This window comes from Lonchura striata, chromosome 3 (genome assembly GCF_050655825.1).
Source record: "Lonchura striata isolate lonStrDom1 chromosome 3, ASM5065582v1, whole genome shotgun sequence".
In the NCBI taxonomy this organism is placed as follows: domain Eukaryota; kingdom Metazoa; phylum Chordata; class Aves; order Passeriformes; family Estrildidae; genus Lonchura; species Lonchura striata.
Window position 1 is genome coordinate 53,775,780 of NC_140705.1, and position 16,841 is coordinate 53,792,620.

At 38.7% G+C, this 16,841-nt stretch overlaps 1 protein-coding gene across 3 annotated transcripts in view; it reads right to left on the bottom strand.

Moving 5' to 3' along the window:
* The window catches only part of ARHGAP18 (Rho GTPase activating protein 18), a 91,998-nt gene that overhangs the window by 37,576 nt on the left and 37,581 nt on the right, over positions 1–16,841 (bottom strand). For 2 of the 3 annotated variants that reach the window (XM_077782212.2, XM_031504375.3), the window contains exon 2: positions 820–1,019. In XM_077782212.2, the coding sequence (XP_077638338.1) occupies positions 820–1,019 (200 nt within the window). Of the gene's footprint in view, positions 1–410; positions 473–819; positions 1,020–16,841 lie in introns of those variants that run through there. The other variant, XM_021547115.4, reaches the window with a different exon arrangement.

Consider the following 16,841-nt stretch of genomic DNA (forward strand, 5'->3'; position numbering starts at 1 on the left):
GGGACCTCGTTGTTATGCTCTTCAGAGCAATGACTTTTCAAAGTGCTGAGGGAGGCAGAAGAGCAATTCCCTTTGAAAGCTCATGGAGCACATTCTTCTCACTCATATGGAGGCCATTCCATAATGCAAAATTGATCGTTTTAATTTACTGAGACTGTGGGTCTCTAAGAATGGGAGAGAGGCAGCTATTGCATTGTTAAAAAATAATTTTTGAGCGAAAATTGAAATTAAGGACATTACTCCTCTTTTATCTAAGAGGACACGAAAACAAAACGAAACAAAACAAAAAAAAAAAATTGCCCAGCCTCTAAGACTATGCCCCAAGGAGTGGCCCATAATTCATGCTTCTGAGAAACACAAATAGTACAAGTGAACAATCACAACAGTTACAAGCATAGAAAGTTACTCACTAAACTTAAATCGGTTAATCATTGGCTTGTCTTCTAAAGCGTGAGGTTTCTATCCACAATAGCTACAATAATGAACAACATACACAGAGAGTGAAAGGGTAAGTTAGTTCAACAGTAAACTGCAAAGAGCTCAGTTGTGATTTGCAAGCACAGGCACCTTTGTGATATTCTGCAAGTACCATTCAAAGAAAAATCAACCTTTTACTTGTCTCTAATAAAACTGCCTTTAAGAGCACTGCCCATTTCTGGTGATATGCATCAGAGGCAACAGAATTTTCAAAGCAGATGTTCAGGAAAGTGACCTCCTTTTTTGATCTGCATTAGGTAGGTGCCATGTCTTGAAATAAGACTTGAAGAAAAACCCTTAAATCAGCAAACTGATGAACACTGACAGAACAGATTTCATTACCATCTGGCTCTTTTACTACAAGTGCTACTCGTTCCTCGTTATTATTTCCTCTGGTTTCCTGGATGTTTTCAAGTTCTTTCCAGTAGTCATCCATAGACAGTTCATCCAAGGAGTCCTGGGATCCTGAGCGGTCAAATGATGCTCCATCAGGAATCTTCTTGGAATGGTCATGGTTCATTGTATACTGTCCAGACCGACGGCTATAAACATAAATCAAAAAGAATTTTTTGGTTAATATCTTAAGATACAGAATGTATTAATGTGCATGAAGACACCATGAATTGTGTCAAAGTATCAAAGCAAACCACTGGCAACAAGCAAACCAAGATATTACACATTAGTTTTAGTATCTAAAATGTATTTTTAATTTAATATTTCTGCTCTAGGTATCTCCCAATCTGGAACAGCATAGGAGTCAGTCTTAAAAAGGAAAAAATGAATCCAAATTCTAGTAATCCTCATTACATATACCTTCAATTCAATTCTCAAGAGTCAGGTCCACAAAATTCATGGCACATGTCTTCCCAGAATCATCACTTAAAGAATTTTTCAAATTCTTTAATTTGCCTTTCTGCCTGAGTAAATTCTTACAGCTTGACAGTACAATTACTGTTTCCCTTTGCTATTCTGCTTTTATTTTTTATTAATATTTACTCTGGTATCTATGACCTTAATTACAGCTGGTCATCACTGACCAGCAGTAATTCTAACTGTAGTAGAATTACTGCAGTTACACTTTGTGAAGTAAACTGGCAAGTCCAAATGTTTAATAAAGACCATAGAAACTATTTGTTTCTATCTTGCCACCTCTTTGACTGAATGCTTACCATTTTTATAGTTTGATGTCAGTGGTTTTTGGTTCACCTTGCCAAACATATAATGCTAAAGCTTCCAAAAGGATCTTTCATCTTAAGTAAAGCAACTACAAAAAAGAAACCAACAAGCTGAAACCTCTAGGTGTCATTTTGACCTATTAAGTCACTGGCAAAAATGGCCACTGACCTAGTAAAGAATTCAGCTTAAAAAGGTGACAGGTTTTAATGATGTCATTGAAGTTATATATCACCCTTACAGTTAAATATACTAAATTAAAAGATACAAACTGATTCAGATTATCAGTTGATTACATGAGTAGTAGCTGATTTAACTTCAGAGTTATCCCTACTTTTTGTAGAGGTAAGACTGGACATTGATGATTTTCCATAATATTTTTCTAAACTACTGCTGTAACAATATTGTATTAAGAAATAGCAATTTCTTTGTATTTCAGGAAGAGCCTCAAAGTACTGTATGAATCTGTCTCCTCATTCTAAAAAAGAAGACACAGTTTGGGGTTAAGTAATAAATATGACTCATTCTTGGAGAAAAAAACATATCAAAGACCGAGCATTGTGGATTTATCACAATGTAAACACGGTAAATTAAATCCTACCTTCCTATCTAGCTGACTTGGCAAGTTTATATAGTATTAAAATGAAAGTCTCTCATCCTTACATTTTATCTCAGGACAACTGACGCTCGTCAGCTGCCTCTAGGTAAAACAGCTATGCCTTTCTCTCTGAAGATAAGCTCCTTGTGTGTCCAAGTCACAAATCCTTTCACACCAGACATGCTTGATTATTTGATGAGAAATACTAACCATATGGACTTTGCCTTTAAAAGTAAAGAGCCTTATAGAAGGAGTCTGAGTTTCTACACACCCTGTCTCTCTGATCCAAGTGTAAGTTAATAAATTACAATTAATCACCGAGCTAATGTGCACCTCAACACCACTGCTTAACCTGCCCTTACTTGAAAGCTCAGGGGAAAAAAATTCAAAAACATTAAGGACTGATCAGATTTTGCATCAATGGCAATAACACCATCATGCTCATAGTGCACATTACCCAGTAAATACAACTTCTCTGTGTAGCTACTCAGTTCCTAAACTTCCTCTCACAGGCGTGTCCCATGTGTGACCTGTGCTGCTTGCAAACTCAGCACTTATTATTGCAGAAAGATGTTCATGGAGTCACAGTAAGTGTCCCCATCAGGCAGCTGGGGTGCTGAGTGTGATCAAAGCAGTACAGACATCCCAGCCCTTGACCAGCCTTCCCTCCTCCTTCAGCTGGAGGTGCTCAGAGCAGACTGGGTCTCTCTCAGAAATACACTCTGGACACATGAACTGCTGCCTGAAGGAGGTCAAATTTCAGCTTATCGTCACTCAGTTTAACCCTGTGGAGCTGCTCAGCAGCTCTTGGGTGGCCTTTTACCTTTGGAACAACCTGCTCTCACTGATCCACCTCAGCTGAAATCTAACCACCACCACACACCATGAAAACAAGCTAACAGACTAATACATTACAAGCATGCACTTTGAGGAGCCCTGGCAGGCTGGGGTGGGATAGGTTCCAACATGCTGTGGCTCTGTGCCACACTGACAGGGCAGAGCTACTCCAATCCTTCTATAAAAGCCAGGCTTGTTACCTTCTCCAGACTAAATTCTGTCTCTGAGAAGAGAAGCCTGTGTCCTGAAATGCAGAGCTGACACTAAGCACAGAGCACTCAAGGCCATTTTCAGGGTCCTATGAACATTTGCTGTACATCACAAACACTCCATTAACTCTCAGACAGCATCCTGCCCTTCAGGCTCTGGTCACAGGGCTGCTTTGCTCCACCAAATATAAGTAGCTTTTCTTGCAAGGCTCTTCCTGGCCTGACCTTTCCACCCCTCACCAACAAACCAATACAGTAACTTCTAATTTTGAACAGCAGTACTGCCATGCCTTCTTGTGAAAGCCTTCTGAGACAGTTCAACATCAGTGACTAGGGGATCCTGATGAGAAATATTCACACAAAAACCTCACCACTCTGCTGTGAACTTGGACTCTCTCCTCCACTATCTGTGTTGCTCTAGGCCCGTTCTCAGCTGCCCAGCTCAACCCCAGCTCCAGCAATGCTTGAGCTCCTCAAGAATCAAGTGCTACGCCACTCCCACTCCACTCACTGATTCCTTGTCTTACCTCATCAGACTCAATCAACTCCCTATCCCCAGTACTTGCTCAGACTGCAAACCTTTTCAAAGCCATCTACATTTGTTCATAGCCACAATTACATTTCTGTGGGTTAGGACAGAGAGATCAGGTTCAGAGAGAACAACTGCTAAAGCTCCAGCTGACAGAGCTGGATCAGATCCTTTTTTAACTTCACTTGGTTTAGAGTTTCTTGCCTTGCATACTGCACCAGATAAAGATATTGGTGAAGCAGTATTTGGTGCATAATCTGCACAGCAATGGCTTCAGGCATCTTCATCTCTGTCTCTCGTATGAACCTTCCCCTGGGTACAAAAAGGCACAAACAGGACCTTTTGAAGATAATGATGACAGTCTTCATACCACAGGCTTGGTGTAGATGAGAAAAAAAAAAAAAAAAATTCAAAGCATATGGGAAAATAGGCTGCCAATTAATATTTTTATTTTTAGATATCTGTTGACAAGAACGAGAATATGGGTTTTCTGCTGTGACCTTCCACAAAATTCAACCCTTCTCCAAACTTATCCTCAGTAAGCATTTGTTGCATATTCCACAATAGCAATGCAGAGGTGGAAATGTTAAGACCAAGAAGAACAGAGAGAAGGGGAAAAGTAATCAGTCTTAGTAATAATATAAGGAATCTGAGCTGAGAGATCTTTTTAAATATACTTAATGCCACATTTATAGACTCATTAAAAATTATTTTAGAAGTATTTCAAATGCCCCATGTTACAAACTTTGAAATCTTGTAGAAAACTGATTTACAAAAAACTATCAGTAGGAAATAAATATGAAAAAAAAAAAGCTATTACTGCAGTTGCAGAAAATAGGTTACTTCTCTAGTAACTTCTCATTGTTGTTTTCAGGTGTCCAGTTTATGTACTTAAAATTTGAAAAATGCAGCTGTTTTTCACAAGGATCTTAAAGGAGATCTCTTTTTTTCTCCTAGAAAATGTAAGGTACTGCTAACACACAGTCACTTGAAGCAATTTTCAGGCATTTCAGATTACTAAATAGCAAGCTTACTCACCAACAGTTTCATCATCCCCAGAAAACCCATATTTTTATTAAGGTCTCAACTAACAACACACTCAAACTCCATTAAAATCTTATTAACATCTATTTCCACTTGCAAAATAGTTCACTCTTCAAATAGCTTTACAGGGAGTAGTGCAATTCTCTCATTTCCAGATGGCACAGTCAGCTCTGACCTCTGATACTCAGACACTGACCTTTGCAGCTGATGAGATTTTTGCCTGCTTATCTCAGTACAAAACAGAGCCCCCAAGCATAAAACTCATTCTTAAATATAGTTATTGCAGTGTTTTACCAGATTTAATATTCTTGACCCAGCACCAGAGATACTTTTTTTTTATTGGAAACATCAAGGATGCAAGACAAAGCACTCCAAGTCTTCCAGAAGGAAGCCATTAAAAACAATTCCTGTAATGAACACCATTCATTACATTTACAAGGGAAAAAATAGATTTGGATTACTTTACTAAGTACTGATGTGCTTCATGTTGTGGCAAGTTAAAGGAGAAGAACTGTGTGCAAATTGATGCCCATATAACTTAGACGAAAGTTACAAGGTGCTTATATGGTTTGAGTTATAAGATTTCAATATAACCTAATATATCTATATAACCTAATATCAATATACCCTAAATCATGACTTTTTAGATATCTATATAACCTGATACCTATATAACCTGATATAAATAACTTTTTATACAATGTAATGGCTAGTATATGGTTAACTAGTTTCTTCATGCTGAATAGACAAAAAAAGAAGAAAACCTCACCAGGTGGATCATTTTAGAGATAGGAAAGTATAGTGCTAATGAAAACTTAGCAAGTACAAACCAAATTAGCCACAAAACAATGAATTTAGGCCAGGTAAGTGTAGACAGACCAAGGAACACCATAACTGGGCATGCTCCAAAGACAAAGCTGAAAAGTTCAGAAGCAAAGACCTTGAAAGCCTTCATCAAAGACCCCTGATAACCCCAAACTGGGGAGATGCAAGCGTAGGGCAAAAGAATGATCTAATAACCTTGAGATCATACTATGTAAGTTAGTTTTGACACATATATGATGATGCTGTAGTGACACAGTAATACTAAGCAATACTTAGTGTATAAATACACCACAGCACTTGACAACGGTGGGTGAGTTAAGAGGAAATATCCCCCTCACCACCACCTCTGTAATAAAGAAATACCTGCTCTATAGACATCGGTCTATGGGGATTTATTTCCAGCCTATCTTTCATAAAAATGTTTTCTTCCCAGCCTTTCCTTTTGTGACCAACTGCATCCTTTCTCAGCCTTTAAGGAAATATTACTCTTTACATTAATCATTGATTTATGCCATAATAAAATTGTGCTTTTTTTCCAGTTCTGTCACCCTGATTTTGATTTCCTCAAGAAACATTTTATAACAGTGCAGCTGTCTTTATTCCTTATCTTCTTCCCTGTGAAAACTAAATTTCCCGTCTGTTCCACTGCCTTTTTAGCAGTTCATAATTGACATTTGTCATGTCTAAACTGCAACAGCTAGAGATGAATCAGTTTGTAAGGTGCACTTCCACTGGCATTTTGAATAAATTCGCTTTGCAGAAAGCTAATTTTGTCCTTAATCCCATTTTTCTCACTTGAGAATGAAAGACTGTGTTGTGTTCTAAAACAGTGAGTGATGAGAAAAAATATAATCTTTGTCAGTTTTGTAGTGCTAACCACTAATTTTGAATCTGAATATAACCTTTCAACAGAGTTTGGAGTTTGTCTTCCCAAGTAATCATTGTAGGTGATGGGGCTCTGCTCTCCTGGAGATGGCTGAACACCTGCCTGCCCACAGGAAGCAGGGAATTAATACCTTGTTATTCTTTGCTTGGGTGCATGGCTTTTGCATTCCCCATTAAACTGCATCTATCTCAAACCATGAGTTTTGTAGCTTTTATGCTTCCAATTCTCTCCCTGGTCCTGTTGGTGAGGGAGTGACTGAGTGGTGCTTGATTGCTGGCTGGGGTTAAACCACAACATCAAACGATGCAGTTATTTGTCAAACTGAACTACTACATATCCTTAAACTGTACACTGAAAATACAATGTTTGGCCTTAAGAGTATGTTTAAATCCTAGCCATTAACCATTGCTGTTGAAATTCTTGTACAGGCAATGTCTTGAGCACTGCTGCCCTTTAGACACATTTTCTGGCGTTGCAATAAACTAGCACTTTACTTAGAGTTACACAAAGCAACAAAAACATATATGACTACAGCTACATTACTGCAACAACTTTTGAAATGTCCATGCAAAGCGAGTTATAAAAGCTGTTTGTCAGTATTATTGCAGCCATACATCGAGTTGATAATGAGGCTCACTGATTTTGGACATCACACCAACACATGCTTAGATGTGTTAATCTGATAAACAAGACACAAAGAGAGGGGGAGAAAAATAGGGTGGGTACTTGGCTCAGAGAGGTGAAGCCTGCTGCTCAAACTCATAGTGTAAATCAGTGACAGAAACAACAATAATTCTCAGATCTCTGGAGCCTTTCACCACTGGACCACTGAGTGTTAAAGATTGAGATCTGACCCCATGGCATACTGCAAGACACATAAAAGGACGCTTTGCTTTTGTGGGTTTGTGATCGACTCCAGCACTGTGCTATAAATAAAACAGCACTTTCAAACAACAATTATCTTGTTGACATAGGAGTTACAAAGTACAGTAATATGTGTAAGTCATTTTAAGTTTAGTTAGTACAAAGGTTAGCTAAATTGAAACAACCAAAAAAAATGCCAGCACTAGTACTCGTTCATTTTGAAAACTACTTACTGAGCAATCACTTCCATGAGACGCTGTGCCCTTAAACATAAATACAGGACTTCTTAAGTCCTCTCTAATCTAAACTAAGCAGACAAGGAGAGGAAAACAGTGTGATCTCCTATCCCACTTCTCATTCTGAATTCTGAGAAGTGTGGGAATAAGTCAAGCTCCTAAACCCAAAACTCTCCCCATCCCTCCCCTCCTTTTAAGAACCCAAGCAGCACCACAAGATACAAAAACTTCTTAACTGAATTAATCAATAAAGCTCTAATCCAATGGCTACAGCAGTCACGTGGCTGCAGCCCGTTCTTGGCTGGATCACTGAACTGGGAAGTGATTGCCAGACTTTCCTACAGCCATGGTGCCTACCAGAAGGGCATCTTGATTTTTCATGATTTCTAGGAAAAGCTGCAGGGTTTTTTTATTACCAAATCACTTTTCCTAATGGTTTCAACCCAGTGTTTGAGATACTTTTAACATAAGCCCCCCTCACAGACTATCCACCATTTTGCAGTGGAGTTTTGAGCATTTTTTTAAAACTTCTTCTGTGGAAAAAAAAATAAATCAAGTTGGAATTGATGTGGCTATCAAAGCAGGTTGTCCTAAAACAATTGAATTTTACATAAAGCCACAGAGTACTGACACTACCTAGATGAAAATAAATTTTTGAAAATGAAAATGTCATCTTTTTACAATACATAATATATTAAAATAGGGTTGTTTTGTTGTTTTTTAATTTAATTGATAGTTAAAACTTCTCATCAAACAAAAGCTAGTATCACAACCTTTCGTAAGTAAAGGTAACACTTGAGCAAGACCAAGTCTGGACATTTGGTGTCCAGAGCAATGCAAAAATATTTCTTACCACCCTTAAAGTGCTTCACAGCTTTTACAAGGCACCAGAGAAACTTCTGGGCTTGTATGGCTGCTTTTCATTCTACCTCCCAAATCTTGTCACGTGTTGTAAAAGCTGCATCCTTTCTTTTCTACCTTTTGTGACATATGCTCTTTCCATGACTGACTGCAAACTCTCCTGCAATTCAGTCTTTTCAAGAGAATTATACAGAACATGGAAAAATAATAAGTAATGAAGCAACATAATTTACAGTATTTTTCATCAAGTGACACTTAGCATTTCTTCTCTCCCACATTAAATAATATCATTTTGGTTACTCTGTAACCTTATGGAACATTTTGAATGTCAAATGCAATCAAACTTCCCCAAAATCCCCCTTAAGCCAAAGAAAAGCCAGAAGTAGGAACTGAGGCAAAGCTGTTTTTCCAAAGAGTACAAAGTGATTGCAGAGAAGGCATAAAACAGTACTCAGTTTCTAAATTAACACAAAAAAGGCTGAGCAAAGAGAATCAGGTCTCTCAGGATTTTTTTGTAATACCATCAGCTGCTGTTAATACCTGCTCAAAACTGCTCTGGAAATTAACAGCAACAAAAAAAAAACCACAAACAAAACAACAAAAAACAACAAAGAAAACCAAAACCAAACGAAACAAAAAATCCAAAAAACACCATCAACTGGCATTTTAAGCCCCTCCATGAATAAGAAATTCAAAATAGGCCAAAGTTAGGGTTGCCAGAGTCTAAGCTCAAAAAGTTATATATATATATATATATATATATATATATATATATATATATATATATATATATATACTGTTTCCAGCCACATTCTCATTACTATTTATAATTTTTTTTTCCTTCATGCACATACCCCTACTACTTTCCCAACCCCAGACTGTCACTGAAGAAAACAGGAAAGAAATTGTGGCAATGGCCCAGGCTATTACACTTAACATTCTAATCCACTGCATCAGAAATGTAAGATTCCAGATATGATGCCAAAACTTAATCTGCCTGAACTACATGCAGCACTTCTAAGAAGATTAAAATATTTCATGACATTTCTTTTGACAGGACCTCATGTTCCTACATTTGGACTCTGTTTTCTACTTCCAATGACATAAATTACAATTATGGTAAGCTAATAAATTTACATACTCTACTTAAAATGAATAATAAACTCACCTTGAATATTGTGTGCAGTTTCAGTCACAATCAGAACATATTCACAGTCAGAATATAAGAATGATATTAAACTATTAGAGAACATCCAAAGGAGGGCAACAAAGTTGGTGAAGGGGCTTGAGGGGAAGCTGCATGAGGAGCAGCTGAGGTCACTTGGTCTGTTCAGCCTGGAGGAGACCGACGGGAGACCTCACTGCAGTTACAGCTTCCTGGTGAGGGGAAGAGAAAGAGCAAACACTGATCTCTTTTTTGGGGTGACTAGTGATAGGACCTGAGGAAATGGCCTGAAGTTGTGTCGGGGGGAATTAGGTTGGGTATCAGGAAAAGGTTTTTCACCCAGGGTGGTGAGGGTGGTTGGGCACTGGAACAGGCTCCCCTGGGAAGGTCACTTGGTCACTTCCAAGCCTGACAGAGTTCAAGAAACATTTGGACAAGGCTCTCAGGCACATGGTGTGACTCTTGGCGATGGTGCTGAGCATGGCCAGGAGTTGGATTCAATGATCCTTGTGGGACCCTTCCAACTCAGCGTGTCCTGTGATTCTGTGGTTCTGTTATTGATCATTGGTACCCCATGTATGATATGAATGAAAAGAGGTGCTAGAACAATAACATACACACATTTGAACAGTTGCCAAAGGAGTTATTTGCTAAGCCATCTCAGGTTGTTTCAGGAAAAACATGACCTTGTTCCACTCTACAAAAAGCGAGAAAGAATTCAGAACTGACAAGTACATCCATAAAGCCTCTCCCCACAAGATGACTGCATCAGCTGTGTTTCCTGGGTTTTGAGGTACTGCTGCATTCCAGCATCCAAGCTGTTCAACTCTACAACCATAATATGCAGAAGCCTCTTTGTTTCTTTTAGAAAAAGATGATTCTCAGGGACTCAGATTTGGAGATTATTTAAAACTTAAAAACATGATGACATTATATATTATTAGACACATAATATATGTAATAATAATACATACTTGCAATGAAATTATAACAATCTAGCTATACTGAGAAGTATGCGGAGAAATTTGTTTTGGTTGTATTTCTGTACTGAAAAAATGAAGTCAACCACATTGTCTCAGGTCCTGACATTCTGACCCTCTTAATTCCTATTTGAATGAAGACTCTCAGAGGCTTAGGATTCACACTCCTATTTTTTGCACATACTTATCCATTTCTGTTCCAAATAACACATTTCAGAAAAGCAGCTATTCCTGGGAGAACAAAATACGTAAGGGAAAACAGGGGGACAATGGAATGTGGGAGACCTGTATAGGTAAAATCACAAAAGTGGCACCACATTAGGAGCTGGTTTGCAAGTCATGTACACCTTTGGAAAAGCTGGGACAGCTCACCCTGTCCCAAGTCCCAGTGAATGAAAACAGAAGTCAGTTTCCAAATTCCACAAGCACTCAGTATATTTCCCTAATAGTCAACCCTAATTGTGTTTAAAGCTACAGTTAAAAAAAAAACTGCCTACAGCTAGGAAAATAAAAACAGGAGGGGACTCATATGAGTCTCCTTTGCCACATTTTTGGCACTGTCCTACAGTCAACTGACCTACCTTTCTCATTCCTTCCAAATGTCTTCTATATCACCTGGCTTCATATGCGTGCAGCTGTTTTCATTTGTAATTTTGATTATTTTTATTCTCTACAATTCATATCAATGACAAAAATGTGAGCAAAATATGTTCCCTGTAACCACTCTCATGCTGCTTATTGGGAAAATACTCAAGCATATAATACACATTTTGAAAGTACACTTTTTTCTGTAATCTTCCAAGAGAACCACTGAAACTAATCTTATCCCAAAGAAGAGAATAAAGCCTGTGTGAGATCACTTCAGGCTCCACAAATATCAAAGAGAATAAACCAGGAAGTGAAACAGATACAGTATTTGTAATTCCATTATTGAGAGGCAGAGAGGAAAGATTTAAATAATTTATTTTTCTTTTCACACTGGAAAAAATAAGCATGGCAACAAAGCCCAATTCAAGATATCCTGGCAAATACGAAGACCATTTAGTAAAGTACAGTTATAGCCACGAAATTATACTGGAGTTACTTTTGTGCCCTTAAAAGCAATTAGTTCTCTAAAATCATTAGCTCTTACCATTTTAAAGGACCTCTTAGGCCTATAACCTTGTTACTTGCAAATATAAGGCTTACAGCACAATTCAGTAATTTTGTTTATGCTTGAAGGGAATTGGCACGCATACATAGGCAATATATTACAATATAATCCTTACATTCAGAATAAATTGTAAATGAATTTTTATGAGCATTCACAAACAAGGAAATTCATGCAGGAATCTAAAGATGTTTTGTAAGGAAACCACTTTCATTGTCCAAACAAACCACCAACAAAGACTCACTAAGACAAAGAAGCTAAAACTGGTCTCAGAGAAGCTGGACAAGAGAGGGAGAGGAGGAAACAGTAAGGGCTGAGGAGAGCACCGGGCCAGCACTCAAAGATTCTGAATACAGGTCTGTTCAGAAGCAAAACATCAGAGAGATGCCTAACAGCAAGGGGATAGGAGAGAGGGAGGCCTTGAGGATGCTGCAAGGAATGGACCATCTGGGTTTAGTTCAGACTCAGCATACGGAAAGAGGCATTGCAAACAGCTCCAAAAGTGGTGCCTGGGATTTCACTTACGGCCAGAGGAGATAATGCACAATGCTGCACATGCCTCTGCACATGAGGAAAACCTGCTCTGAGAAATTTCCTTAATAGGAGGCATCTAGGACATGCCACAGCAGGAGCAAAGGGCAATGCAGATGTGCTCTGATCCAGCTGTTTCCTCCACACCCTCTCCTCACAGATGCACTGCACAAAGAGGGCAGCGGAGAAGCCCATTCCCACCTCAGAGAAAGAAAAGAGGCTGAAAAGTACACCCCGTGGCAATCCTAACTTTATATATTTCAGGGCAACCATTAAAGCTCTGAGTCTTTGCAATGTCTCCTTGCCTATCAAATTCCTTCTTCTAAGCAAATATTCCTGGGAAATACTTGTTCCAGGGTTGCAACAGCTGAACTGTATGCAGAAGAGAGAAGAGCAAACCCATGCCAACGTGTGCTCTGTTACCAGCTAACAGCACTTCCAAAGGCTTCACTTATGCTAATGGGCACTTCCAAAGGCTTCTCGTCCTATGACCAAGCAAGGATCTCACAAAGCAAAACAAAATCACATTAATATACTCCTTCCCTCCTCATTTTTCTTGGGTAGTTCTTAAATGTCTGTAGGCAACCAAGTAAGCAGGAAGCAGCTCAGGATCACAGATTTTCTCTCTCACCCTTTGTTGCCACATCTGTTTTCTGAACATCAGCAGAAAAGACATAAAAATGTGTATTCTTTTTTTTCAACCAAGGGCCCTGCAAAGCTTTGCTGGAATTTGTATGCATAGGTATGTCCCTTCACCTAGAAATTAGAAATACAGATGTAGAGCTACCAGTCTGGATATACAGATGTGTTCGTGTGCAAATTTGGAAGGTAGCCTACCACAGGGTTCACCACTGTGCTACCTGTCCACAAGCTATGAGCTCCAGGGCTTGAATACAAAACCAAAACTTCAGTGAAAAGGATTTGAAAGTGCTTTTGCTTTGTTCCAGAAGAGGGACGGAAGGGGAAAGAGAACATAATACAAACCAAACAAAAGAGGAAAAACAGACATGAAACAGACATGAAACTGGAAATTAAGAAAAAAATAAACAAAACATGCAAATTAAATATCAGTCATTTAACAGAAACAACCATTCAAAATTAAAACCAAACCCTAAAAACCTCATTTCGTATGTATTTTATTATTATTTGATCATAGTTTCACACATGTAGTCCTTGTTTCTCATTTCCACTACCAGCATTCCATTTTTTTGTTCTTTACTTTTAAATGTGGTTGTTTTTTTTTTTTTTGGTGTAAGCAGTCTCCATTCTCCTAGTCTCTACCTAGGTAGAGAGTGCAGGAAAACTTAATATGGTTTTGCTCTGCAGCTGAAAAGAAAAAGGGCTGCTAGTAAAATGACAAAAAAAGAAAAAGAAAACCAAAAGAGCTCTTACCAACTTTACTTTAAATTACACTCATCAAAGAGGATGCAGATGGAGTCTGCAAGAATTATAGTATTTCTATATTAAACACAGGTAGTTAAAAAAAAAATAAGTCTAGTTTTAGATTTGCAAATTATCTAGTTGATGTTTCTTGATACAAATTATTCAGGAAAATTCTTTTTTTTCCTCCCTAACCAACATCCCTTTATTTACCAACATCTTAAAAACATGAAAGATATTGTTTTCTAAGTTAACATGCAACCTCCTACGTGGTTTTTCAGCTGTTAACACTTTCCATTGTGATTGTTCTAAAAAAAAAATCAGTTTATTTTGAAAGAAATTGATCAGTCATGTGAAACACCATGACTGATGCTTTTCAACATCATTGTGTCACTAATATTAGCCATACCTCTTACTCTGCATTCCCAAACAAAATACTTCAGTGGAGGGCTAACTGCCAGCAAAAAATGCAAGTAAAAATGGCATTGTACTCTTAACTTTCCCTATGAATCTAGAGGTTCTATCCTCACCTTTAACTTCAGACATATTCCTTTGCATAAACAGGGCAAAAATAACACTTATTTGTAATACTAAGTAGCTACAATTACCGATCCCAGTAATAACCAAGGCAAATGAAATACAATACATGTAGCACATTAAACCTGAAGTAAGGCACAATCCATATGCAGATGCTTCTATAAATACAAATTCATATTTTCTTTTGCCATGTGTACACACACTGTGTACAGAAAAACAAGAGCAATGTTAAAGCACTCTTGAGTATTGCTATCTATGATTTTTAGTTACAGAACCAAGCTCCTCATGCTAGACAGCTGTACTTCCCATTATGAGACACATCTACAAATGAATACCATATGTTCTTATACGATATAATACGTACACAGGGAAATAAAAAACATTTGCTGCCTGCAATATTAAGTAATATATGAAAACTCCATTTCAATTAAATTGAAATCATCCTATTATGACAGTGACCTAAGCCTGCAATTTGGGGGAAAGGGCGGGAAGTGGGTAGGTGGAGGAAGGGAAGGCACCCTGAATGGACCTGACCTTGGTGCAGACAGCACAGACATTTCCAGGCAGCCAAGGGAACCAGGTGTGAGGCAAACCAGAGCAGAAGCTGCAGGGCACCCCACGAGTCCTTCACTCCCTGCTTCCCAGCTGCACTGCCTAAACATTCTGTCCTGTCCTCAGCCCTCATGACACCTCACCACACTGGGCAGTATCTGAGTGACAAATACATGCTCTGAGCTCAGGCAGGGTGACACAGCTACATCCATTCCTACCAGAGATATTAAAGTAAATTCCTTTTTAATACTGTCTGCACTGAAAATGCACACTTGCAGTCCTAAAATTTTATATGATCAAATATTTCTTGTATCCACATAAGCAGCCAATTCTATCTCACAGGATAAGGAATAATTCCTTTGCCAAAATAAAGCACCTGGACAAAGTCATTTGTAAAGAACTATAAAAGTGCTGACAGACTGACACAGAAATGGAATCACACACTTGTCAGCATGAAAATAGTTTAAAAACTACAATGAAAGTCAACAGAGCAATAGCAATTGGTGTAGAAACTCTGTAACAGGAAATTTACAACACATTTTAACATAAAGATGAAAAGGAGACTTTCAAAGAAGGACAAATGTCCATATACCTAAATTATATGATTTTCCCAATTCTCAGTTCTCTAAATGCAAAACTGGTGTGTGTACTTTACAGCTTCTGCCACCCTTGTTGAGTGTTTGCACCAGAGGTGCTCTAATCTCCTTCATTTTTGAAGGTTAGGAAGGTCCAGTGAAGAATTTAAGGATATTTTCATTGACTGTACGCCCTAGGCAATGGATTTAATTTTCCCTTTATTGTTGTCTCATGGCACCTCACTGGGAAGTAAATCAGAATTATTTGTACAATGCCCTCTCAGAATAAATATGACCTTTACTACCAGTATGTACACTACTGTTTTAAACAATGACATAATGAAGCTGCCTCTTCACCAAGAATGCCAAAGCATTGCTTTGGCTCCAGTTCCTTCTTTGCCACACAAGCTTCACTCATGTGCAATCTCAGAGTGCCCCAGGGGGTGCTCCCAAGCACATCTCCAGGTCACTCACCTCATATAAGGCCAACACTTCTCAGAGCAGCCTAAATCCAAACCCAACCAACCATGTGCCAGACCCTGGGATCTCCCTGTCCTTACTGGCAGGCTCCACCAAATCAGCACAAGCAGTAAGGCAGCCAGCCTGTTGTACATCCAATCCAATCCAAGGGAAGGGCAAAGGTGTCTCTTTACTAAGAGATTATATGGGAAATTGCTACCAGGACTCACAGAAGATCACATGGTAACATTGAGCAGAGCCAACTAAACATACAACTGAATCATGCCACCAGCCCAGTGCAAAAGTTAACTCTCTGAGGCCACAGCAGAGAATTCTTTATTCAGAGGTAGTGCTGGGTCTACATCCATGGAAAGCATCAGCATCACCTCAGCACAGCACCTCCAGCCAATGGCTAGGTTTTCTTCCCCCAGCAGACATACAAAATAGCACAGTCATCTTTTGAGTAGTTAAACTACTTCCCAAAAAACAGTGCTCATTAATCTTGACACAGAAGAAAACCTGAACTCCCAGAACTGTACAAAGGAATTGGGATGGACCTTGTAATTAGCTTTTTCTTAACCCCATTTAATCCCAGAGGTAATTAGTATCCTAATTATTGCAAGGCATCCTTTAAGGGAGCCAGAGTATATATACATGGTCTCATCTATCCACTAGCCTGCCATAACTGGATATGCCAGGCATCCTTGCCCTTCTTCCAAGCTATCAACCCAGAAAATCAGAAGCCAGCAGACCCCGGTGTGCCCAGCTGAAGGAACATGCAAAACGTGGTACTCGTATCTCCTCAACTTTAACAATTTCTTCAGTCTTATGAAGAGCTCACTCAAGCAGGCAAACCCCCACCTGTACTGCAACAAACATGCAAAGCAGATGCTCTGAGAAAACAAAACCTGTGGCATGAGAGATCCTCCAGAACGGAAAAACACAAAGCAATATCCTCTTCTGCTCTTAGGGT